The sequence below is a fragment of the Helicoverpa zea genome, chromosome 25 (genome assembly GCF_022581195.2).
Source record: "Helicoverpa zea isolate HzStark_Cry1AcR chromosome 25, ilHelZeax1.1, whole genome shotgun sequence".
Classification (NCBI taxonomy): Eukaryota; Metazoa; Arthropoda; class Insecta; order Lepidoptera; family Noctuidae; genus Helicoverpa; species Helicoverpa zea.
The window spans coordinates 7,333,931-7,360,665 of NC_061476.1; the positions used below are offsets into that span (position 1 = coordinate 7,333,931).

The 26,735-nt window shown below is 38.3% G+C and overlaps 2 protein-coding genes across 4 annotated transcripts in view; one reads left to right on the forward strand and one right to left on the reverse strand.

Moving 5' to 3' along the window:
• The window catches only part of LOC124642683 (ankyrin-3-like), a 137,342-nt gene extending 136,401 nt beyond the window's left edge, over positions 1 to 941 (reverse strand). The window contains exon 1 of one of the 2 annotated variants that reach the window (XM_047181283.1): positions 694 to 941. In XM_047181283.1, the coding sequence (XP_047037239.1) occupies positions 694 to 789 (96 nt within the window). In that variant the 5' untranslated portion in view covers positions 790 to 941. The remainder of the gene's footprint in view (positions 1 to 693) is intronic. The other variant, XM_047181284.1, reaches the window with a different exon arrangement.
• A 2,685-nt stretch (positions 942 to 3,626) lies between these two features.
• LOC124642642 (pyrroline-5-carboxylate reductase-like) lies at positions 3,627 to 24,781 on the forward strand. Of its 2 annotated transcripts, none has more exons than XM_047181192.1 (7): positions 3,627 to 3,826; positions 17,154 to 17,231; positions 19,955 to 20,025; positions 21,458 to 21,640; positions 23,546 to 23,758; positions 24,146 to 24,347; positions 24,602 to 24,781. In XM_047181192.1, the coding sequence occupies exons 1-7, from the start codon at positions 3,802 to 3,804 to the stop codon at positions 24,685 to 24,687; spliced, it is 858 nt and encodes a 285-aa protein (XP_047037148.1). In that variant the 5' UTR covers positions 3,627 to 3,801; the 3' UTR covers positions 24,688 to 24,781. The 2 variants fall into 2 exon arrangements, with proteins under 2 accessions (XP_047037148.1, XP_047037149.1); XM_047181193.1 differs by lacking the exon at positions 3,627 to 3,826 and adding an exon at positions 16,230 to 16,616.
• Positions 24,782 to 26,735: the final 1,954 nt, after the last annotated feature.

The window sequence follows — 26,735 nt, forward strand, 5'->3', positions numbered from 1 at the left end:
TGGCTGTGACAAAAATATATTGTCCTTCCTCAAAGATCACAATAGGAGTTTGTCTATAGCAAGTTCCTTATTAGATTGTTTACAACTATCAATAAAACTAGTTAAAAAGCCATCAGCAGCCTTGATCCCTCAAGTAGAATATTAAAAATTCAAGGCCAAACAAGTCAATAGCAATTAGTTGATATTTATCAATGAGAAACTCTACATTGATATGTGAACAATTGAATAATAAACATAACTAAACGCAACAACATTGTATTAATAACGTATTTATTAGGTAAGAGTAACAATGAATTCCTTAGCGCCATCGAAAAAAAAAAACAAGTTATTACGTCGATGGACTATAACCGGACTCGGAAATATATTTAGGTGCACCCAATGACATCATAATTTGTCCGAAAATCGCCAGTAACCCAGAAAAACTCCGCATAGTTACGTTACGCCTGAAATAGGTCATATCCCCGTTCACTGGACACCTATCCAGGGTACCCCGGTTACATGTGATGCGCGAAAACACCCCTGCTTCTGCACTGCCCCGATTAACCGGTATTATTATTTAATGCGGACTAGATTGATGCTTTTAAAAATTACCAACAAACTCGCCGCATTTTTAAGAGTTTATACCGATTTTCTGCGGCTTAGAAACACGAAATATAGCAGCAAAAAAAATAAATTAAAAAGTCATATCGGTACCTGTTTACTTTTGTTGTCGATCCCGTTCGCCTTGCTGTCAGGTACGTTGCCGTTGTTTTCCTCACTTTTTTCACTTTTCACACCCTCCAACGCCATATTCAAACGCTTATTTTATTCACTGTCATGCGAGAAATGTAATAATTTCCCGTAATTCACTGTACATGTAATATTTTGTCACAAATTCAATACGAGCAATCACTCCCATAGACAACGGGCTGTCACAACCCAGAACGCGTCGCAGTAGCGGACGCATTGAGCGCGAATGAAAAATCAAACGGATTCGCTACGGGAGAGAGAGAGCGCACCAATCGTAAAGCCGGGGAGGCGACCAACCGGCACATTTGACCGATCCTGGGACCGGGAGACTGGGATAAAGGAACTCGTATTTCGGAATTCAGAACTATGAAAAAACAATCCAACAACTGTGAAATGTGAATGGTGTTTGATAATGTTAAATGTAGAGTCGAGTTTCGAGTTTATTTCATTGTATAAAATCTTTGAAATAAATAATTGGACAATGTTTAGAACAAATTCAGAATAATTGTCCGGAGTTGATGTTTATTAAAAATTGTAGATAATTTTAACGCTACTCTATTCACATATTTATTTTTAAAACATTATTTTATTTACCTCATGATGACCATGCTGTTTCATTATGCCATAATTACGAACGAATCGAATTTCCCGCTACACCGTGCATCCATAGACAAAGACAAGACGACCATGGACAAAGTTTTCATTCATGGTTTTTAATTTTTTGTAGAAATCATTTAATTATTATTTTTACATACGCATCAGTTGTAATTGAATAATTGAAAATAAAGTCTGAAAAACATAAACTAATGTTCGTTCTATGATAGAAATACCAACGGTGCCGCCATCTAGAACCATGTGTTGAAGTTGTAATTATGTGTCGTTCAGTGTTCAACCGCAAGATGGCGTTACGTTAAAAATATAGAGCGCTAAATTCAGAAAGCTGCATTACGGTAGATTACGTTTACTTCTATTAAGTTATTACATTACATTCGGTACTTACATCATTTTATGATATCCCCAAATTACCTTAATCGTGAATCCCTCTACATTAAAGTTTACTAAGATCTATGTATAAACGTAGTTCTGTTGCACAAATATGTGCATTTACCCAGTCACTATATAGTGCCAAAGGCTATGACAATGCCCACAATTTATTTCATAATGAAAACCGAATATACTACAGTCAGGGCTAATTTTAACTGTGTCAATAAATTAAGATAATAATGCTTTTAACATAGACACTATCAGTGTTGTTGTATGAAGGATTTAATATAAGAGCCATTTACTTAACGTTTGAGTCAACATTAATTTGTAGGTAGCTCTTATTTATAAACATTACTGGCACGTGACTGAATTCACCATTATTTAAGTACCTACCTAATTAAAAAGGGGCGGTCTCTTTTGTTTAAACGGGATTTTATTTATTGGCTGAAATGTTAAAAACTTCGACGTTCAAGCCAGTTTTTTGTTTACTCTACTAAAATACAGAGCTTTAGAAGTGCATCCATTTATATAATGATGAATGGATATGACATAGAGTCGAGAGTAGAGAGATTTTTTTGGAGAAATAGTCTTCATACATATAGTTGCTATCTCGTCACTTGAGCTTGCTCTTCTTTTCTACTTGCATTACGAGCAATAGTAACAAAATATTGTGAGGGTGTATAAAGCAGTATCTACATCGGGGTTGTGCATAGGGGGTGTACCGTGTACATAAGGGTAGTATGTAGGGGTAGTACATGGGCAGTTTATAAGGGAGTTCATTCTTAGTGGAGTTCATAAGGGTAGGTAGTCGTCTGTGGCCGGTATAAACGATTTTCATAAGTAGCTGGGGAAAGAATGATTCTCTCATTTTGGTTTTAACTTTTTGCTGACTAGTTCAGTTCCTAAGTTTATACCTACTTTTGATCGGCGCAATACATTTTCCGCTTCAAGACCCGTCCACATCCAACATCCACCCCTTTCTTACTAGCTATGTCATCTTTCAGGCAATCAATCCACTTTGCCTCTCCGTCCATCCACATTCATTTCTGCAACATGCATTTTATATACAACATGAATACTTTGACTTGACTTTATATCTTGTTATAGGTAGGTACAAACCTACTGGCCACTTCCACTTCTAGGATATTATATTATCCGCGGTTGTATTTGAACCCGGACTGGAAAAAAACTGTCAAAACAATTATGATTACCCCAAAATAACTACAAACAAATAAAACAATAAACAAACTGTATATTACAGGTGAAAGTCCAGCGTATAGCCGGTACCCGACTGATAAGGTCAACGTTAGGACATCGGACAGATACGAGATAACACTATCAGTAATGTACTGACTGAAAAACAATCATTAGTTTATGTTTAACTAATTATTTAATGATGTGCGGTTAGGGAAAGATCAGCAAACCGGCTTGACTAATTATTTAGCTTTCTTTGAAATACTTAGCTCTGATTTAGCGGAAAAACGGACAGCGTTAAATATATTTGCCTTCTGTTTATTAATTTTATATCGTAGTTAGTAATAAATTACCTTAATAAGTTCAGTCTCTGAAAAAGTTTTCAGGTTTTTTTTCTAAAATCTTAGTAAGTAGGTACATAGTCCTGATTTTTTAGGTAAATATACCTAGATTTAAAACACAATTCTTGATTTTATCAAGCTAAGCAGCATTTTCAAAAATCTTTGTCATAGTTGTCGAAGGAAACAAGTAAGTAGCTTCTGAATAACTCATCTTCAACTACGTGACATACAAATCCAGGAAAATCAGAACAACCAAACAGCAACCAACTAAATTAACCAATGACATAAACTAATAAGTACCTATATATATTTATTTATCCTCGAGCAATATTTACCCTGTCCGTACAAGCTATCAGTCTCGCCTCCTATGCGTATGCGTTAGTAACTAATGCACGCGCCATCATTTAACTCCTATACACAATAATAATATTTTTTTATTACTTTAAATAGTAAATTCATTAGTAGAATGGTTCATTAGTATTTAGTTTTGTGACTATCAGTAGTGAGAGAGCTTTCAGTGTGTGTGTATCAGTATTTTTATTGTTTTTCAATCATGATTGTTAATAATATGATTAAATGTAAGTATTTTAACTTAATTATATATAACTTCACATTTATATTTTATGAAAAAATCGGGACCTCATTCTGAGTGACCAAATAAGTGCGTGTTTCTTAAAACCTATTTTAAAAGAGCGTCAAAATATTAATTTTCATGGCAATCAGAACAACTTAATTAAAAGTTAATATCCGCAAACTACTTGCCTCTTTGTGGGGTAGATATTATTTGCAAAGGCATTTTTATAAAGGCTATAAGTAACTTCATAATTCGGTTTGGAGTGACATGAAACTTCCGGTCAAAAGCGCGTGAAAAGTTCATCGTACAAGTTTAATTGATTTTATTAGGGAAATCTGTGAATCCCATTAATAAAATACCGACGGTAAAAATATAAATAAAAAGCCAAACAAAGATCTCTTGTTCACCGCAATGTAATAGGTACCTACATGGTATATAAGTTATGTAAATCGATACGATGCATCTATTTAAAGTAGATACATAATGTAGGTACTGGTATTATGACAGTGCTGTTAGGGTTTCCAACCACACACACTTACTTCTAATAAAAGCACTAGGTAATTACTTAACTCAGTTTGTACTTAATTTAACTGTAAAATATATATATTTTAAAAGAGTCTACACGCATCTTTGATTTTTACTTAATTAAAACCATCCAAAAACAGTTTTTTGTATTTTTTAATAAAATCTGTACAATATATTTTAAAATAAACTAAATTAATCCTACTTATATTATAAATGTGAAAGTTTGTGAGAATGTATGGATGTATGTTTGTTATTAAATCACGCAAAAACGACTGAACCCATTTGATTGAAATTTGGTATGTAGATAGGTGATACCCTGGATTAACACATAGGCCACTTTTTATCAACACACCACGCGGGCGAAGCCGCTGGCGGAAGCTAGTATTAACATAAAATAAAGAAGACTTAAAACTAATAAAGCGCGTCAAAAAATTGATCCTCATCGCTGTCACCCGGTTTGCATTGTATCCAAAAACAAAACGACTTTTTTTTTAACGCCCAGAAATAAATAGCTATTTACTCTTTTCTAAAATACTGATCATGTCAATTTCTCTTGAGTATGTTATACATAACATTTCTGTTATAAAAACTTGTAAACCCTAGATATAGTAGACAACATTTAATGACGAGTATCAACGATCAAGGTCCTATGGCGGCGAGATACGACAAAATCATTATTTATTAAAGAGACGAGTAGCTGCCTTGTATAAATAACACTATCATTCCTGGCTTAGAAGATAGCTAAGTTAGGTAACATTCCGGTATATTAAAGACAAATATGTTTAGGTACCTGTGCCTTTAGAAATGTCGTAATTTTCTTCCAAAAATCTTTTTACGTTCATGCTTCTAGATTAGGTTCAGCTGTCAATTGATCGATCAGTCAATCACTCTAGTAATGTCTTCTTTACTTCAAAATGTTTGTCTTGATAGTTCCCTAAAGAACCTGAAACTACAGATCCGTTTTGAAAAATTCTTCCACTGTTAGGAAGCTACATAGGGTACACTATCCCCAAGTAACGACGGCTGGATTTTAACCGCTTACGGGAACAAGTTTCGGGAACACGTTGCTAGTGAAACTGAGAGAAATAGCAAATATTCTATAAAAAGATTTATACCTAGATGTTATGTTTTCAAACAAAATCAAAATCTTTTTATTTCACATAGGCCTTTGCAGGCACACGAAATGTCAAACTATTTGCACGGTTCCAAAAAGTTGGTCTCAAGGAGAAGAGCCGACAAGAAACTCCATGTGTGAAAACCGTACATGTATAATGTATATCCACATAAAATCTGTTTTTCAGAAACTCAGATGAAGACACAAGACCTCGATCATTTGAATCTATCTAGAACGACGGGCGCTTCTTTTGTTTTGGGCAATTAAAAATCTATTTTGTACGCATTCAGTTCAATCTTGCAATATTTCAAGTTGTGTAATTGCTGAAAACTAGTACCTAATTGTTGCAGAATGATCATTTTATTGCATGAACTATAATTCTATCTTATATACCCTAACTAAATAGATGCATATGTCCTTAGCTATACTACATGTATACGGTCTCTGATAAAGCCTAATCTCCCAAAACTTAAACTATCTGCCACGTATATAACATAACTAGCTTTCACCCGCGGTTTCACCCGCGTCCCGTAGCCGGATGGTGACAAAAATCCTAAAACCTTCTCCCGGGTCTAAGTTACCTCCCCTCTAATTTTCAGCCAAATCGGTCAAGCCGTTTACATGTTATGTCGTGACAACGGAAACCGGGTTTCATTTTTATATATAACTAGCCGTTTTCCCGCGGTTTCACCCGCGTCCCGTGGGAGCTACTGCCCACACCGGGATAAAATATAGCCTATGTTACTCGCAGATAATATAGCTTTCTAATGGTGAAAGAATATTTAAAATCGGTCCAGTAGTTTTTGAGTTTATCCATTACAACCAAGCAAACAAACAAAGTTTTCCTCTTTATAATATTAGTACAGACTATTAACTAGCTTTTGCCAGCGACTTCGTCCGCGTTAGATTCGGACTTTGTGCAAACTCTAAGCTGTCGAGAGTTATACATGTCATTGTGAGTCAACCATAAAAGATAGACAAATGCTGTCATGGGATATTTTTTACATTATTTTAAGGAGAACATTTCCGTCATACATGGTTTCTGTGTAGCTTTAATCAGTAAGGCTGCACACGCGACGGAAGCTTAAAAAATGGAGTAACTTCTCCCGCATTCCCATCGTTTCTCTACACTGCTCTGCTCCTATTGATCTTAGCATGATGAAAAGTATCCTATAACCTGACCAGAAGTATGAAGAATAATTGTACCAAGTTTCGTTTAAATCCGTCAAGTAGTTTTTGTTTCCATAACGAACATACAGACAGACAGACAGACAAAAAATGTACTGATTGCATTTTTGGCATCAGTTTAGTGTTCGTTGACCTCGAGAAGGCATAGGACCGGGTGCCTCGTGAGGTTTTGTGGTGGGCCCTTGAGGAGAAAGGTATACCAGGGAAGTATGTGCAGTTGATTCGAGCGATGTACGGCAGATGCAGTACACAAGTCCGGTCCGCAGCGGGCACTACCGCCAGTTTCAGTGTAGGTGTTGGCTTACATCAGGGGTCGGCTCTCAGCCCGTACCTCTTCCTGCTGGTAATGGACGCGCTAACGGCAGATATACAGGAGGAGGCACCCTGGTGTATGCTTTTCGCCGATGACGTTGTTCTGGTGGGGGAGAGTGGGCCAGAGGTCCAGAGTAGATTGGAGGCATGGCGGCTGAGACTGGAGACAGTAGGTTTAAAGGTTAGCAGGAGCAAAACCGAATACCTTCATTGTGATTTTGGTGGTATTTCAGGACCCATGACCATAACCCTAGCCGGCATGCCCCTACCAGTTTGCTCCGACTTCCGGTACCTTGGTTCACTCGTCCAAAGTGACGGTGAGGTGAACAGGGACGTTACGCATCGGATCAATACTGGATGGATGAAGTGGCGACAGGTAACTAGCGCTATCTGTGACCTGCGGATACCCCTCAAACTGAAGGGCAAAATTTACAAATCCGTCATTAGTCTGTCGTTCTATATGGATCGGAGTGTTGGGCATTGAAAAAGAGGGATGAGAAGAGAGTGCATGTAGCAGAAATGAGAATGCTGAGATGGATGTGTGGTGTTACAAGAATGGATAAAGTGAGGAATGATTACATTAGAGGAAGTCTGAAAGTAGCGCCAGTTACAGAAAAGATGAGAAGTAGAAGATTGTCATGGTATGGGCATGTAATGAGGAGGGATGATACGGATGGAGAGGAAGAGGAAGACCTAAGAAAAGATGGATGGATTGCCTGAAAGATGATATGAATAGGAAGGGAGTGAGTGTCAGTATGACGAGTGACAGGGGAAAATGGAAGAAAATGACATATTGCGCCGACCCCAAGTAAAATTTGGGAACAGGGCAGGAGAAAGAAGAAGATAGATAACATAATGTAAAACACTTTAAGGTCTCCGAACATGTCATAGCTTTATGGCATTTTAGTGTTCAGGACTTTTTCATTTTTAAATCAATCACTGTTTTGCTGACTGTTTCTTTTTAACTCATGTTTTGGCACACCATATGTACCTACCTACTTTGTACAACTGGATAGAAAAGAACTGGTAACGGTCCTCGGACCAGTGCTTTCTGAGGAAAACGTTTAAACTAAAAACTCTTAGCTCCTTAATATAAGTACTTGTACCTACCTATCTAGGCATTAAGTATATAAAAAAAGTATCTATGTAGTTCCCAACTTCTATAACATTCCATCAATCTTAATTTCCATACTCACTAAATGGCTATACTATGTTACTATGTTATTACCACCGGTGCACTTCGCCCATTGCATCTGACGTCAACACATATTGCACAAAGTGCATAAAACAAATAAGTCGTTTACTGTCGTTTAGCCAGGCGCATGATAAACTAGACACAAGGCTGAATGCTGGCCAGCTAATTGAACCAATAGATGGTAATCATTAGTGCAGCTTTGTTTGTTGTTTGTCGCACAATACTGCATTTATGGGTAGGTGTAAGTTTCACGGTTTTGTTTAGTAGAACTTTACAAAGCCACGACTGTAATCAGCCGTATGCAGCTGATCGACAGCCGCTTGTCAACCGCAAATCTCGATAATTTATCACAAAAAGGGAAACAATTTTCTTTGGGTGATTTTATTTATGTCTTTCGGTGCAGGTTCGCTTTTTCGATAAGTCCCATATTCCTTACTAGCTTCTGCCCGCGACTTCGTACGCGGATCCTGTCCCTTATGCCAGCGACTACGGGGTCAGCAAAATCAAAGATCTGAATAGTCGCAATAGACGTGAACATAGGGATAAAAGTAGTGATTCTAATTAGTCCGCATTTAAGTTGTGTGTGGCAAAAATATTACGTAAAAAAACATTAAATAGATGACAAAGTCGTGGTGACTTAGTGGAATTCGTGGTGGTTTAGTGGGTAGAGAACCAATCTCTTAAGTATGAGCGTGCGTCTTTGATTTCAGGTCTGGCAAGTGCCTGCCAATGCAACTTTTCTAAGTTCGTATGTACTTTCTACGTATATTTTGGATACCAATGACCATTATTTGGAGGGGATGTTAAACTGTAGGTTCCGACTGTCATTGAACATTCCATTCTTGGCAGTCGTTATGGGTAGTCAGAAGCCAGTAAGTCTTACTAAGGGGTGTTGGGTTGAGCGGGTAACCGGGTTGTGGAGGTCAGATAGGCAGTCGCTCCTTGTAAAACACTGGTACTCAGTTGCATCGTGACTGGAAGTCGACCCTAACATAATTGGGACAAAGGCTCTTGAGATAATAACGACAATAATAATGAGATATAGGCACCGCAGGACATCTGAGGCTGATGACGGGGAGTAGCGACCCCGCGGGGCTATATATATTGAGTTCTCCAGGGAGTGTATACTGTCCCCCATTTCCGGCCGGTCGGAGTGAACCATGACGGGGGTAGGTCTCACGCCTCTGGCTTGGCTTGGCCGTCCAGAGTGGAGCCGTCGCTAGAGCAGGATTAGTAGCCTTGCTCGGAGGGTAGGTGCCTCATGGTAAGCACAGGGAGCGCGTAATCTGCGTTTAAAGTCCGCCGCTTAAAGTCACCCTTCAGCCGCTCATGTCCCTGTTGCCCTCTTGTTGCTATTCAGTGACTGGTTCCCGGGGGCCCAGTAAGTGAGGTGGCGAGTCTCCACCTGCCGTTTTTACATGTACCTAATACATTGTCATCCACTAACATCCCATCACAATAGCCCAAATAGTTTTCCTCCATAGTTAGCAATAGTTTAGCACAGAACCGGGGATTGTCTTTTTTTTAACGACGTCCACCGGGGATTGTCCTTGGATTCATTTCTATAGTGTATAAAGGGATAATCGTTGGTTTTGTGTCACCATTTCATTAAAGTTGTCACAAACGGACTTCAGCGTGTTGGCTTCGGCCCCACGTTTGCCTCCCAAAAATTCGGAACTCTGTAGTCCCGAGGTCTGGAAGAGACATACAAAATAATAATGAGATATAACGCAACAAAGTTAGAGAGCGGGGGCTCGTGACGCCACGTCTAGGTATGTAAAATTTGTACTAAGCAGTGACTTAACACGAAATTCAAGCGTGGTTGTATCTTCGTTATTATTTGTTTGTGTGAGAGAGAAAAGAAAAATGCGTCAATAGAGAGTGCTTATCAGATTGAACCACTTTTGCTAAAACGTCATATCTTCATATGCTTCATATAGTCTAGCAGGGCTCCTGGAGTTCCACATCAGGTGTTTTACATGTTCAATTTTTATAAGTCAACAGAGAGTGCTTATCAGATTGAACAACTTTTGCTAAAACGACATACCTCTATATGCTATAGTCTAGCTGGGCCCCTGGAGTTCCACATCAGATGTTTTAGATCTTCAATTTGTATAAGTCAATAGAAAGTGCTTATCAAATTGAACAACTTTTTGTTATAAAAGGTTGCAATGCAGTGCAATGTAATAATGGTCTTGGTGTGAGTGAGACACATATCGCTTACTCTCTCTATCTGTCATGGCGTTTTGGTTGCGTGTTGCTCATGTGTTGCTAAAAGTTAATAAATGTGTTTTCTGAAGTTTAAGCCCATTTTTCATTTATACTTTATCTGGTTATGGGCCCAGATAATAAACTAAAACAGAACATTATAAAAGTTTAAAAGGAAAGTAAATACTGTAGTGTAAAAGTACAAAAACCGGCGAGCGTCGGCGGAAAAAATTTTGAGGTTACGTCGGGAAGGAAATTACTTGATTGAAAAAGTTCAACAAGGCAGGAGAGTCTACAGGAAGGAAGAAAATGGAGCCCATGCAGCACAATCATTTTACTATAAAACTGGAAGGTGCCAAAAATTGGAACATATGGAAATTCCAAACGTCCGTATTACTGCGTGGTCAAGGCGTCTACAATATAGTGGATGGAACTTCGGTTAAACCTGAGGATGAAGCACAACGAAATCGTTGGATGGCTCAGGATGCGAAAGCTCAAACGTTGTTGGTCACAAGAATGTCGGAAGAAGTCATGTTACATATCATTTCGTGTGAGACCTCAGCTAGTATGTGGCAGAAACTACTGAGTGTCTATGAACAGAAGTCTGAAACCAGCATCCACATACTACAACAACGTTTCTTTCAATTCAAATACGATGAAAATTCAGATATGTCCGTATTTTTATCGAAGATACAGGAGATGCAAAACCACTTGAAACAGCTCGGCGAAGCAATATCCGATAAGTTTGTTATAACGAAGATTTTGATGTCGTTACCGGAAGATTATAAGCATTTTGTCTCGGCATGGGAATCCGCTCCAGATGATAAGCAAACCTACGATAATCTAGTCGCTAGGTTGTTAATAGAAGAAGAGAGAATTAAAGAAAAAGGCGGAAGCTCGCAATCATCGGCAGCGTTTGTGGCTAAAAGAAACAACAGAAAAACTGCAAAGTGTTTTAAATGTAATAAACTAGGACATTATACAAGTGAGTGCCGATTTAATAAGACTGATGACTTTCGTAATTCCAAGAATCATCATTTGGAAGTGAGATGTTACTATTGTAATAAGCCAGGACATTTAAAAAATCAGTGCCGTTTTAGAAAGGACAAGGAAAGGAAAGGTAATGCATTCGTAGTCATGAACAAAATTAGTGAATCTGGTGCATATTTTAATAAAACAAAATGGCTGGTGGACTCGGGTGCAAGCGAACATATGTGTTGTGATTACGAACTATTTCATTCGTATTGTTCCGTAAAAGGTAAATCGGTAATTGTGGGAAACGGAACGCAAATTAGTGTCAAAGGCAGCGGACAAGTGGCTGTACAGGTATGGAACGGGAACGAATGGATCGACACTACTATAGACAACGTATTACATGTTCCCGAACTGTCAACCAATTTGTTCTCTGTGAACCGCGCAACAAGTAAAGGTTACGTTATTGTAACCGGTGAAAATGAATGCAAGTTTTATAAAAATAATATGGTGATGGCTATTGCTGAGCGTAATGGAAGCATGTACTATTTGAACTTTCGTTATCAAAATACGTCCGAAGCCAACGTTGCGGAAACAAAGCGTTCAGGTTTGCACGAATGGCACGAGAAAATGGCGCATCAAAACATGACTTATGTGAAAGAAGTGTTGAAGAATAATAAAGTTGATGTTAATACTCAATTGTCCGACTCGGCGACATGCGAAAGTTGCATGAAGGGTAAAATTCACCGTCTGCCTTACCCTAGAAGTGAAAATGTTAGCTCCAGGACATGTGAAATAATTCATGCAGATACATGCGGACCGATGGAAGTGAGTTCTATTGGGGGTTCGAGATATTTCGTCGTGTTCAAAGATGATTTTTCAAAATACAGGGAAGTGTGTTTTGTTAAAGGAAAACATGAAATTAAACTGTGTATTAGAAATTTTATTGCTCGGGCTGAAAATGAGACTGGAAATCGAATTAAGATTTTTCGTACTGACAACGGAACTGAATTCGTAAATAACGAGGTGCGAGAAATGTTTCAGGCAAGAGGAATAGTACACCAAACATCAGTGACCTTTACTCCAGAACAAAATGGTCGAGCTGAACGTGAAAATCGTATTTTAGTAGAAGCGGCCCGTTCAATGTTATTTGCAAAAAATTTATCTACCAATCTTTGGGCAGAGGCTATAAATACAGCTGCATATGTAATTAATAGAACTGGAAAAAGCTCAGTTGATGGAAAAACTCCATATGAATTATGGTCAAACAAAACATTTGATATCAACAACCTTAAAGTGTTTGGCACTCCCGTATATGTCCATATACCAAAAGAAAAGAGGCGTAAGTGGGACCCTAAAGGTGAAAAAGGTATTTTAGTTGGTTATGGAGAGACAACTAAAGGATACAGGGTATTTTTCCCGCACATGAATACTGTAGAAACAAAAAGGGATATTATTTTTGTGAAAGAAAATAAAGAACAAAAAACAGAGGCGACAATGGTGCCATGTGTATACAACCAAATAGAGGAGTCCAACCCGAATGATGCTGAGAAGGAGAATGCTGAAGTTCAAGAGCAAGTTGTTGAAGAAGATGATAACACAGTGAATACCTTACAGAGTGATTCTGAGGGCAGCTTATATGAACCAACTGATAGTAGTGAAGGTGAACATTCTGATAATCCACCCATAAACCATGAAAACAAGCGTGTCAGAAAGCAGACTCAATTCTTTAACTGTAATAATGTTTTGGTAGAAGACTGTGAGCCTAAATCCTATGAGGAGGCTATGAGGAGTCCAGAGGCATCTGAGTGGAAGAAAGCAATCCAGAGGGAACTACAGACATTAAAAGAAAATAATACATGGACAGTGAGTGAACTACCAGGTAATCAGAAAGCAATTAGTACTAAATGGGTATTTAAAATAAAACAAAACAACAATGTCATTCAATATAAAGCTAGGTTGGTAGCACGAGGCTTTGAGCAAGAAAATGTATTAAGTTATAGTGAAATATATGCCCCCGTGGCTAAGTTGGCTACTTTTAGACTGTTTATAGCTATTGCAACAAAATTCAACTTACCTGTTTATCAAATGGACGTTACGGGTGCATTTTTGTATGGGGAAATAAATGAAAGTGTATACATCAGATTACCTGATGGAGCTTATGAAAATAACAATTGTATTGTAAAGCTAAATAAAGCCTTGTACGGTTTAAAGAAGTCTCCAAAGTACTGGAATGATAAATTAAACTCTGTGTTAATTAGAGAAGATTTTAAAAGATCTGAATGCGATCCTTGCTTGTACTCTAAGTGTAATGAAAATGAAAAGATTTATGTACTTGTTTATGTTGACGACTTGTTGATTTTTGGTAGCAATGAAAATTCTGTGTCACTTTTAAAGTCAGTATTAAAAAAGGAGTTTAAAATGAAAGATTTGGGACTTGTCTCTGATTTTTTAGGAATTAATGTAAAGCAAAATTTAGAAACTCATGTTACAGTATTATGTCAAAGAAATTATTTGGAAAATGTACTTAAGAGATTCAATATGTCTGAATGTAAACAAATTAGCACACCTATGGACCAGAATTTTAATGTAAAAGAACTTGAAAATACTAAGTGTACAACAGAAACTGAAAATGTGTGTAGACAAATAATTGGATGTTTGATGTATGCAGCTTGTGGTACCAGACCAGACATTTGTGCTACAATATCAATCTTAAGTCGATTTCAAGATAAGGCTAGTAACACGTTATTAGTAGCTTTGAAAAGAGTTCTGCGTTACATCAAACACACATTAGACTATAAATTGATTTATAAATGTAATGATGATGAGTTGGTGGGATTTTGTGATGCTGATTGGGGAGGAGACCTCACAGATAGAAAATCTACCACAGGCTACTGCTTCAAGTATGCAAACTGCTTAATTTCTTGGTGCTCAAAGAAGCAAAGCACAGTTAGTATTTCATCCACCGAGGCTGAGTATGTAGCAATGAGTATGGCAGGAGCTGAGGCATGTTGGCTGAGCAATATGTTGTGTGATTTTAATATTAAAAATGTAACTCCAGCTATCTTATTCTGTGACAATCAGTCTGCCATGGTTATTGCTAATACCAACACTGTAAAGAGATTAAAACACATAGATATTAAACATCATTTTATTAGGGAACTTATTGAGAAACAAAAAGTATGTATTAAATATGTGAAAACTGAGGAGCAAATTGCTGATATGTTGACTAAAGCTTTGAAAAATAATACACTGTTAAAATTGGTTGATATGACCGCTGCTTCAATTCAAAACTACCATATATAAAAATTACACTTTTTTACAGAGGAGCTCATTTACAGACTTACGATTGCATTTTTGCGATAAAAATACTTTTGTATTTTTTTTATTTGTGGTACTTTTGAATTGAAGCAGCGATGTGTGGTTTAAAGTAACTCAAGTGCATATAATCTTGTTAGATACCTACCTATTGTTATAGTAGTTGCGAAATTTCTTTTCTCAGTAGATAATTAAGTTTAAGTTAATAGATATGTATCCAGTTTATTACATTGAGAGGGGGTGTTATAAAAGGTTGCAATGCAGTGCAATGTAATAATGGTCTTGGTGTGAGTGAGACACATATCGCTTACTCTCTCTATCTGTCATGGCGTTTTGGTTGCGTGTTGCTCATGTGTTGCTAAAAGTTAATAAATGTGTTTTCTGAAGTTTAAGCCCATTTTTCATTTATACTTTATCTCTTTTGCTAAAACGTCATACCTGTATATGGTACAGAGAAGCTGGGCTCTTGGGGTTCCACATCAGGTGTTCCAGATCTTAAAATTTATTATCTCAGCTGAAAATGCTCATCAAATGAAACAATTTTTGCCACGGCACCATATTTGTATCTCTTATAGTTTTATTGGTCTGTTGGAGTTCTGCATCAGGTCTTCAAGTTTCGAAGATAAATTATAGCCTATATGTTGACCAGGCTTAATACTGATACAACAAAGAAAAAATCATTGAAATCCGTTCAGTAGTTCGGAAGATTAGCGTGTACAAACAAACAGACATACAGACATACAGACAGAATTTTTTTTTTGGATTTGTGCTCCATTACTGTTTCTAAACCCCACCCAATTATTATTTTTTTAATATATTCAATGTACAGACACAGTTTTTTTACAGATTTATTATATGTATAGATGAGCTGAGCAAACTTATTACTTACGATGTTGCTGATAGGAATCTACTTAATTCACGGGCAAAAATTACCAGACTTCAAATGCATGGTTGCGGTCATAAGATAGTTTTTCAATTGACTCTATAATTTATCAATTTCCCACATTGACGAATGCATCAAGACGAAAACAAGAAGTAAATGGGTTCAATTGATAGTTAACTTTTGTTCGTACATCTGTATGTATTTATATCTTATATATTAAAGAACTCATATAAATAACCTTCGAATACAATCGATGCAATATTATTGGTTAGGCGCTAAATGATTGTTTTTCTAACATCTTCTAAGTGAGGAAAATTTCTTTGTATAGATTGTTATTACTGTCACAGCCTTTTTTTTAATCCCACTGCTGGGCACAGGCCTCCTCTCACACGGAGAAGGATTGAGCGTCGACGGTTTGCATAGATACTTGATTTTAATTTTGAAGTCAAGAAAGTTGTAAATAAAACGGTAATTCATGCATCCATGATCTATGCCAAAGTCTCAAGCTCATAAAACGCTCCCGGATGTCATTTGTAACTACATATTTGGCAGTCGTTATGCGTAGTCGTAAAGTATGACAACAATTTTCAGACTATAGATGTATACTACATTATGATAAAAATAATTATTTGTTTTAACTTCACAATTCACAAAAATTCAGGAAGATGTCTCAATTTTTTTGATTATGATGCTACGGCATACTTAGCAACGTGATCGAACTCTATTGTTTTTCATAATTTCAGTAAGTATTTTAACCTGAAATCTTGAACAACTTAACTTCGTTCCACTTTATTAATGACTTAATAGAAAAAAAATGACACTTTCAGGAGACATTTATTGAAATGAATTACCAAAAAGTTACCTAATTATTTTAACACGTTAAGATGAATAACTTAACTAAGATCACAACAACAGAGTTCAGTTTCCATACAATATCGATCTATGTCTGTGTCGATAAGACTAGGTACAGACTGATAACGCATAACCCTTGGCTCAACTCCGTTCAGTCGGCATCTGTGCTCCGCATCTCTCGCACGCGACGGACGAAAGAAAATTTGCCAATTTTCACGTCAAAGAATGTGAGTTTCGTAATACTTACCTAAACTATATTTTTAGCCCCATATCTCGCTTTTGACTTTGACGGATTTCAGGATTATTTTTGTCGTTTCATTCATTCATTTACCGCTTGAAATAAGATTTGTTTTAATCTTACAAGATTATCCAGTTATTGTTTTCTTAAGGGTCACTTATTTTGATAATGAATTCCAATTTTTGTAGCCGCTTACTAAGTTTCAGTAGGAACAATGCCAAATATTATAGACGTGAAATTAAAAAAACTGCGCGGTCGCAAAAGGCTTAATTTCAACTTCGATCAGTGAAGACGTGAAGATCGATAGAAGGGATTTGCCCCTATTGATGAGGCATACCTATATTTCAGTAGAACTCGGTTTTTCTTCTTGAAAATTAGCCTATTTGTCATCCTATTGCTAGTAAATTATCATTCCAATAGAATTGAACCAATTTCCCAAAAAGGAGGAGGCTCTCAATTCTGATGTTTTAAACCAAAAATATATATCGCCAACACATAACTAACGCAATAATGATGTTTGTTTCAGTAAGCGAAGTCATGAAGATCGGTTTTATTGGCGGAGGCAGGCTGGCCTTCGCTTTGGCCAACGGCTTTATCTCAGCTGGTAAATATTGTCTGTCTATTGTCTATACAGTTTAAACGATGTTCACCGAGAGTTCTGGCTCTTATTATGTCCTTTGAAATTTAATTCTCATTTTACTTTCAAAATTCTCCAATCAGACTGATATTAGGTTTGATCATATCTTAGAAATTATAGACACGATGTTTATAACTTCCGCTGCCATTTCGTTTTAAGTATGAATGTGAACTGGAGAGAAGGTAAAGTAGAAATGGATGTACCGTCTAAAAGATGACATGAATAAGAAGGAAGTAAACAAATATTAGTATTGCCTAAGTGACAGAGAAGAATGGAAGCCTAAAACATGTAAGGAACACCGACACAAAAAAAAGGAATAGGATAAGGCGATCAGCTAGTCATGTTATCGTCGAATAGGTATTTTTTTCCTGCAATACCTAACTTTCTTTCGAACTCAATTCATGATCAAATTGATTTACTCTTTCAACTGAACGTAACTAATAAACCATCTCATTCACCCAGTTAATTAACTGGGCAATGACTTCAGAAACGGATGACATTACGTTAACTTTTAGTTCAGTAGGTATATTTCCAGCCTCTAATCTTTATCAGTGTTTACTCTTAAATTAAAACGATATTTCACAACACTTGTACAGATGTGACGCAATATTGTCTATTCTTAAGGAGATAAAAAACTATTTTAAGCAGAAACTAAATTATATTTGCCTTCATAATCTAGCTACTAGCGGATCTTGCCCTCTTTTTTTTTTAGCGACGTAAAATCATCAAATGACCCCTCCCGCTGTGGGTTAGCAGCGGTGAGGGAGTGTCAGACTCTTACTGACTAAAATCGTCGTGTTCCGTCATAGGCCTTTTATGTACCAGGGCCGCGGTATCTCTTTCGAACAACCCGCAGCCCCGGCAGGCCTTGGCCCTGCTGGGCCCCGCTGGGGTTGCTGACATCTCTTTGAGGAGCGCGTGGAACAACGCGCGCCGTCGACACGGGTCTGTCGTCTAGAAAGACAGAGGGACGATGAGCCACCCGAACTCACCGCCCACAGACCCACGCCTACGGTGGCCGGGAGTCATCTCGCGACACCCGGCGCCCATGGTGTCTACCTGGTCCAGCGCGGCGGCCGGGATGAGAGATGCAAACTCTCTGGCGTTCCGCCTCCTCCTTCTCGAGCATGACCGCTTCGCAGAAGGAGGCAACGGCATCCCATTCCCTCTCGCCCCGGACCATGGCCTGAACCAGGGCCGGACGCGAGAGGTCGCCGCCGCCCAAAGCCTCGACGAGGACCCGGCGGTGCCCTTCCCATGCGGGGCACACCTGGACTGTGTGGTCCACCGTGTCCTCGGGGCTGTCCGCACAATGGTGACACCCGGGCGCCTCCTCACGACCGATGCGGTGCAGGTACCTCCCGAAACAACCGTGTCCGGTGAGGACCTGCGTCATGCGGTACGTGAGGGCGCCGTGACTCCTCCCGAGCCACTCCTCAAAGAGGGGACTTACCGCCACGATGGTGGCGTGCCCTGCACTGGGTTGCGACAGTCGCTCCCTCCAGGCCACCATGAGATCGCGCCGGAGCTCCGCCCGCTGCGCGACAACTTGCCGCGGCAACGGGGTTTCTCCCCGGCGCTGAGCCTCCTCGCGCCAGTCGTACAGGCGCAAGAAGACCCTCGCCTCCAGATCCCACGGTGGCAGTCCAGCAAGTAGGCCAGCTGCTTCGCGGGAAATCGTGCGGTACCCCCGGATTAGCCTAATGGCTATCACCCTTTGGGGCACGTTCAGGTAGTGTACAGCCCGCGGCCGTACCGAACGTGCCCATACCGGGGCCCCGTAGAGGGCCATGAACCGCATGACCCCCGCGTAGAGTCTGCGGCAGGGGGTGTTTGGGCCGCCCAGGTTGGGCAGGAGCCGCTTGAATGCAGCACCTGCCTTCTCCAGTTTGGGGCCCAAACGTCGGAAATGCTCGACGAAGTTCCACCGGCCGTCGAGGACGAGTCCCAGGTATTTCATCGCCCTCTCCACGCCGATGGTAACCCCCCCCACCGTGCCTATGAAAGCACATGGCCTCGCATTTGTGCAAGGCCACCTCCAGGCCCAGCAGCTGGATCCTCTCAATGACTGTCGCAACCCCGCGCGTCATTATGTCGGCCGCCTCCTGGTGCGACCTCCCTTGTGCCAGAACCAGCGTGTCGTCAGCGTAGCAGACCACGCTGACGCCGCAAAAAAAAAAAAAGGGTTGCAGGCATATCCATCTGATATGACTGACAATTCTTATTCAAAAATGTTTTTGAAAAATGACAATTGTGGACAGTGTGGTTGATTTATGAATCAACAAAACGGTGACCACAACCACAATACACTCACATTTGACACAAACAAGTTAAGATTGATGTAAATAAGTCAAGTATGTACCTACCTAGTAATCACCTTTCACGTTATGTCGCAATCGGTTCGTTGGTCGTCCATCCCAATCTACATTTATGCTCAGAACCTTTCTCACAATACGATCCTTATTCCTCTCCATCACAAGCCCTTTATACCATGACAACTGGTTTCCAGATTGCGTCTTCAAATTTTTGGAGAGCACCAGACCCTAATTCGAAACTGCAAAATGAGCTGAGACAGTCGATAATATAATCTTCATCCTTATTTTGGACCAACATTCAATATTAAAGTTTTCAAATCGTCTTAATTGTTATTTGTATACAAATATATATATATTTTACCCTAAAATTTTCAGGTTTGGCAAAACCCGATGAGATCACAGCGAGCGTTCATCCCGCCGACGTGGTGAGCGCTGAGGCATTCAAGGTAAACTCATTGTTTTGGCAATACATTATATTTACAATTTCAATATTACTATGAAAAACAGCACTTTTTCCTTCATTATGATCTTGAGGTAATGTAGTGTGAAAGCCGCAGTATTTCAATAAAGAATTACCTAGCCTGATTTCGAATGCCTCATTTGTTTTGAACTATTAAAATAAGGATAACATTTGAAATAGGTAATAAATTATTGATGTCAATTTATTCTGATTCAGGCAATTTTGCAAACCGCCAGTTACCTAACCCCTTGAAAGGTGTGTTGATCGGAATATTTAGAAAAACATAGATTCAGCGATGGTCCTAGATTCAGAATGTAGACAATAGACGTCTTACATGCATCTATAGGTACTGACAAACGCAGCTATGCACTTGATTTGCCGCGAATAGAGATTTGTGCATTATGTTATCTATCATTAATCAAAGAGCTATCTAATCAGGCACTTCTCCTAGATACTAGAGTACTTAGTTCTACAATTCTACATAATATTATGATGCTCTTTAGTAGTAAGGAACTAAGCTTCACTAACCTTGCCTAACTCTTCAAATACATTAGAGTATAATCCTCTAATAAGTGTTTTGTAATATTGATTTCTACTTCTACTTTGATATCATCAAAAATCCAATAAAATATTTAGACTGAATAATGTCTGATATTGGTGCGACCGAACAGGGTCTATGATTACTCGATCTGCCTCTCAAAATATTGTAAAAAGCAAATACATATAATGTGTAAGGGGAGAAAAGAGTGAAACAAAGATTTCGGCTGTATTGGTATCCAAAGTTTTAATGGGCAGAGAATGTAAATCTACACATTAAATAAAATACAAACATTAAGAAAACAGTTTAAATCGAATCCCATTCAGAGTTGTCGCCTTGACTTTGTATGTTATTACGTAGATAAGAAATTACGTCTCACGATACGTAGATGTTCCTATGTAGAAGATAAAATATTACGACGATTCAGAACAATATTGTTTAACTTTAACTCATAGTAAATGTGAATCAAAACGTCGTAATTTAACTGGATTTCTATTGTTACTTTACACCACTGATTTATTTGATGAAGGAAAAGAAAATGACGTCTGTGTTTGTATCAATGCAATAGATAAACTTTCTTTGCTTTCGGTACATACATATATTCAAGTCAGTCGATTGATTGATCTTAACTACTCAGAAGGATGACCCAGGGTGATACGACTCATATTATTCCAAAGAAATTATGAAAGAGAAGTACGATCGTCATATTAGACATGAATTAAATTAGACATGGAAACTTTCATATATTCTTGTTTCTACGATCGTATATGATCTATGAAAAGAGAAACTCTACCTCAATATCTCCAAAGCCCTTAGATGCCCTTATTTTAAAGGTTTCATAACACAAATTGGATAAAAAACTCTAATTTTGAATTTCCAGAAACTCGGAGCCACAGCAGTCTTCGAGAATAAGCCAGTGGTGGAGAGATCTGAAGTAGTGATAGTGTCAGTCAAGCCCGATGTAGTGGTACCAGTTCTGAAGGAGGTGAAGGAACTACCAGCTTCCAAGAACAAGCTCTTCATATCAGTGGCCATGGGTATTACTACTGCTGCTATTGAGAAGGTAATTGTGGATGTTAAAGATGTATTATGGTCAGATAGAAAAAGAAGGGCACTAAAAATTATTTAGGGCCTTGCAAAATTGTATATCAATTTAATTTTAATCCTATCCTAATTAAGCTGCCTAAAGTAACTGACTATCGATGTTTTGGGAGGCTTTTGGATGAACATGCAAATTTTAATTTATCGTCGAACATGCAAGTTGTTATTTTAATTCTTACTTTATTATAGCAGCAGTGAGAAAGATTATAATATTATAGCAAAAGGACTATAGTTTACGTAAACTGAGTTACGACCACTGAGTAGGCAGTACCGGTTTTAGGGTAGGGCACGGTTGGGCGACGGCCCAGGGCGCCGGATATAAGGGGCGCCGCAGGCGCCCCCAACTAATCCTTGATCAGAATTTTACTCTTATTTTTGTTTTAAATTTCATCAAAGATCGCAACTTACAAGAACTGTCTTAACCTATGGTGCAGGGTGTGCGTATAACCCGGGCGCCGCGGGCTCAGGGGCGCCGAAGCGAATTTGTGTTTAAATCCGCGTTAAATTTGAGAAATTCTACTTTTATGTCTACTGTGTTTAAAATTTCGCGCTCGCTTCGCTCGCGCAATCGGAAGCCATGTTCCCGTGTTTTTGCATTCACCAACCAGCAATAGCTTATGTACGATTGGGCTACATTTTACGTAATTTTTGCTTCGACTTGTTAACTATAAAAAAAATTCGCGCTCGCTTCGCTCGCGCAATCGGTAACTATGTGTGTCTCTGTTTTTCGTATGGGTTTGAATTGCAGTTGGGGGGCGCCGCAGAAATCTCGCCCAGGGCGCTGGTAGAGTTAAAACCGGCACTGTGAGTAGGTATCTGTGTTGTCTACTTAACAATGCAATCATTGTCTGTTAATCAGCTGTTCTTCAATAAGATTACCTAGATTAAGACAGACAATCGATTGTTGTTACGATAAGTTATCGATATATAGTACATGAAAACGTACGTAACGTCATCATAGAAGTCTTTAAATAAAGTGTTGATAACACTGAACATAAACAAGCTGTTGTTAATAGAATTTATGTTGATGACTTGTATGAAAAAGCATGTCAATAGTTTGGTAGGCTTGAGGGATTATGAGTATTGAAGTTAGCAATTCTGATTAAAACATACTTTCGTTAATTTCAATCAGGATAAGAATATAGGCCATATACTTAGTTTATGTTTCGAAAAAAAGGGATGTAGGCATGACTAAAGGATTTCGCATTTTATCTTTATGTTATGGGTTTTTTTAATTACCTAAGAGATTTAAAACCTAAATTTCTTTGATCTCAATACTAGTAGGACTATAAAAAGATTACCTCTTATCATTGTTTTTATTGTTGGGATAATATAAATTGTTGACCTAAGGTTTTAAAGTGTACACTTACCTACATACGTGTTTATTGTATTTTGTTTGGACTATCATTGACATCAATTTCACGTCACACAGGAACTGTGACGTAGTTTGTCATTCCACTTTACTCTATCGGTTATCTAAAATGAGATTTCCTCATAATTGCTGTTGTATTCAGTCAAGATTTATAAAATACTGTCCAACAAATTTGTAAACAATAGAAAGGAAATGTTTTTACGGACACCGTCTCGTCTTAATGTTCTTTGACTTGGATAAAGCATTTGACTGTTTAAACCATGTGTATTTATGCTGACACTTGTCATTGTAATCTGCTTTTTTACGCTATGCAGCTACTTTGAGTAACGTTTATACATACCTACAGTGGAATACTCATGTTTTCCTCAAAGAAGGTACAGCTGCTATAAAGTTGAAAAAGGGGTTCCCACAAGGAGCAATTCTTAGTCCTATTCCATATTGGAAATTTTGTTCAGCAAAATTCTTACCTTTCCAAATTGATCTTTACAATTCCAGGTGTTACCCGCAGAAGCTCGCGTGATCCGAGTGATGCCAAACACCCCAGCGTTAGTCCAGCATGGAGCTGCAGCCCTCAGCCGTGGTTCCCGAGCCACTGCTGAAGATGCCAAGCTGACTTCACAGCTGTTCCAAGCTGTGGGCACCTGTGATGAGGTGCCGGAGTATCAGATGGATGCTGTCACTGCGTTGAGCGGCAGTGGGCCGGCTTATGTAAGTTGTATTTATTTATTTGATGTAGGTACTATTTACTGATTTGTTACAAACTAAAGAACTTATAACTTGAACATACTTAACTTACGATGAGTTGCACCATTTAACTGTAACGATAACCGAACCAGTGGATTTGACCAATGGGCGGCAATTATAGGGGGCTGGTTATCGTAATAGTTACCTAAATGAAGCAATTGGGTTTGGTTGGACTTAATTGTTAGTCAGTAGCTAACTTCTTGCCGATAGTGCTATTACAATATCATTAAACCTTTGAAACAAATTATTAGCCGATACCTCAAGCATGAACTGCTATTAAAGCTCCCATTTTAGATAATCTTTCACTCAGGAAAACCTAACTAATGACTTGTACAATTCTTCTCTTCGCAGATCTACATGATGATCGAGTCTCTAGCTGACGGCGGTGTCCGCTGCGGCTTGCCACGCGACTTGGCACTCCGCCTGGCTGCGCAGACCACCCTGGGTTCTGCAGCCATGGTGAAGACAGGCACCCATCCTGCTGTGCTTAAGGACAATGTGACCAGCCCTGCAGGGTCCACCGCTGATGGAACTTATCATTTGGAACAGAACGGTAAGGGCTTTGATGAATACCAGTTTATGTTGTTTCTTGCGTTTCGACAGATGCATCTGCAGGTATTTTTGTTCTCCGATACAGCAAAGTCCGCTGTATAAGGGACAAAAGGTACTTTGCTAATTAACTTTTTGATGTAAATTATGCTGCTAGTCGATTTTTAATGCTTTTTAGTTTTTGTATTTTTACCAGGATAGGTTTTAATTTGAATGTACATTTTTGTAAATGTAACTATATTTTCTTCTTTTTCTCAGGTTTCCGATCAGCCGTGATTGGTGCCGTGGCCGCAGCAGCCGACAGATGTAAAGTGGTCAACAGCCAACTCAACAACATACCGTAGTTTGTGTATATTTTGCTTCTTTTAATGTAATTTACGCCAATTATGTTATCTTAAGAACTAATAATGCATTTTTTTATTAAACGTTTAAAAGGTGTTTGTTGTTTTATTTGATACTTTGTTGGGTGACTGGATGTTGGTTGGAAAAAACTATGTTTTCAGGTATAATTGCCGTTATTTTAGTCTTTGTGTAAATGGGTGTTATAATAAAATAAAATAAAATAAAAAAAGCCGTTTATTTCATAACCCTTATTTTACATTTCAAATGTTGTTAGTACTTCATTGTGCTTAAAATCTAGTGTTAGTTTGATATTACATCTAAATTTTTTATCTAATTTAATTTTCGTTATGAATCCCATCGTGGGTATAGGCCTCCTCCAACCTTTTCCACCTTTCTCTATCCCTGCCCTGCTCCATCCAGTTTCTTCCTACCGTTTGCACTATGTCATCTGCCCATCGCTGCTTTGGTCTGCCGATGCTTCTTTTGCCTGATGGCCCTTTCCATTTGGTGCTCTCTATTGTCCACCTTCTGTCCGTGTAACGTGCAATATGGCCGGCCCATTTCCATTTCAATGCTAGTGCGTGTCTGAGTGCATCAGTAATCATGGTTTTCTTTCTTATAACCTCGCTTCGTATTTTGTGTGATTTTCTGATCATCAATATGCTTCTTTCCATTGCTTTTTGTGTGTTCGCAATTTTTAGTTTTATATTTTTTGTGAATACCCAGGTTTGACAGCCATATAGGAGGCATGGCATAATGCAGGTATCCATCACAATTTTTTTCATTTGTAGGCTATAGTTGCCTTTTAATATTTCTTTGAGCGACCAGAATTTTTTCCACGATAATGATATTCTCCTGGTTATTTCTTCTAAGTTGCTTTCTGCATTAAATGAGACTCGTTTCCCCAAATAGATATAGCTGTCAACATATTCAATTTCGTGTCCGTTTGCTCGTATTGGCCTCTTAAAACTGTTTGTCATTATTTTTGTTTTATTTTTGTTCATTTCAAGACCGACTTTTTTACTTTCGTGATCAAGTGTTCTTATCATTTCCTCTAGGTCTTTTGGTGTCTCAGCTAGTATTGCGATGTCGTCTGCAAATCGTAGATGATTGAGATATTTACCATTTAGCAGTATGCCTTTTTGTGTCCAATTAATTTTGCTGAAAATGTCTTGAAGAACCGCTATAAAAAGTTTCGGTGACAACGGGTCGCCTTGTCTTACACCTCGTTCAATTTTGAAGGGTTCTCCGTTGGTCTCCAGTCTCACTTTGCTTGTACTATTTTTATACACATATTTTATGATATTAATATATTTTTGGTCAATTTCTAGAGAGTAAAGTGCGTTCCAGATTGAGTTGTGACTGATACTATCGAAAGCTTTGCAATAGTCTATAAACGCCACATAGAGGGGTCTATTAAATTCTCTGATTTTTTCTAATATTTGTTCGATGGTCTGGTTGTGGTCTATTGTGCTGAAGCCTGAGCGGAAGCCTGCTTGTTCCAACGGTTGTGCGTTATCAATATCCTGGGTTATTCGTTTCAGTATTATTGAGGCAAAGAGTTTGTAAGTACTTGATAGAAGACTAATTGGCCTATAGTTGCCTATATCTTGCGGATTTCCTTTTTTAAATAAAAGTATTATGTCCGATGAGCACCATCGAATCTCTTAGGAACAGTCACTGTGTTTAGGATCATATTAAATAGTGAGTCAGGTGGTATAGTAGGACAGGTGCTCCCGTTTTTATGGCTTCATTACTGATTCCATCTGGACCAGGGCTCTTTTCATTTTTTAGTTGTTTTATATGCATGTAGACTTCCCTTTCATCGATTTGTTGAACGGTATTTGTTTTTATTTCGTAGTTTGTTTGCGTTTCGGTTATATTTTCATCTTTTTTCATGTATAAATTCTTATAGAAGTTTGTTGCGTGTCTTATCATGTCTTTTCTAGTCTTGGTTTCCTTTGATTCATGGTTAAAATTATGTATCCATTTTTTGTGAGTTCTTTGTATGCTCTTTTTGTGCTTCTAAATTGTTCTAATTTTTTTGTTA

Excerpts from the sequence above, each read along its gene's own strand:
- LOC124642642 (XM_047181192.1), top strand. The coding sequence starts at position 3,802 with ATGATTGTTAATAATATGATTAAAT. Across the intron at positions 3,827-17,153 it reads TGTTAATAATATGATTAAAT|TAAGCGAAGTCATGAAGATC; the intron begins GTAAGTATTTTA and ends TGTTTGTTTCAG. Across the intron at positions 23,759-24,145 it reads GCGGCAGTGGGCCGGCTTAT|ATCTACATGATGATCGAGTC; the intron begins GTAAGTTGTATT and ends TTCTCTTCGCAG.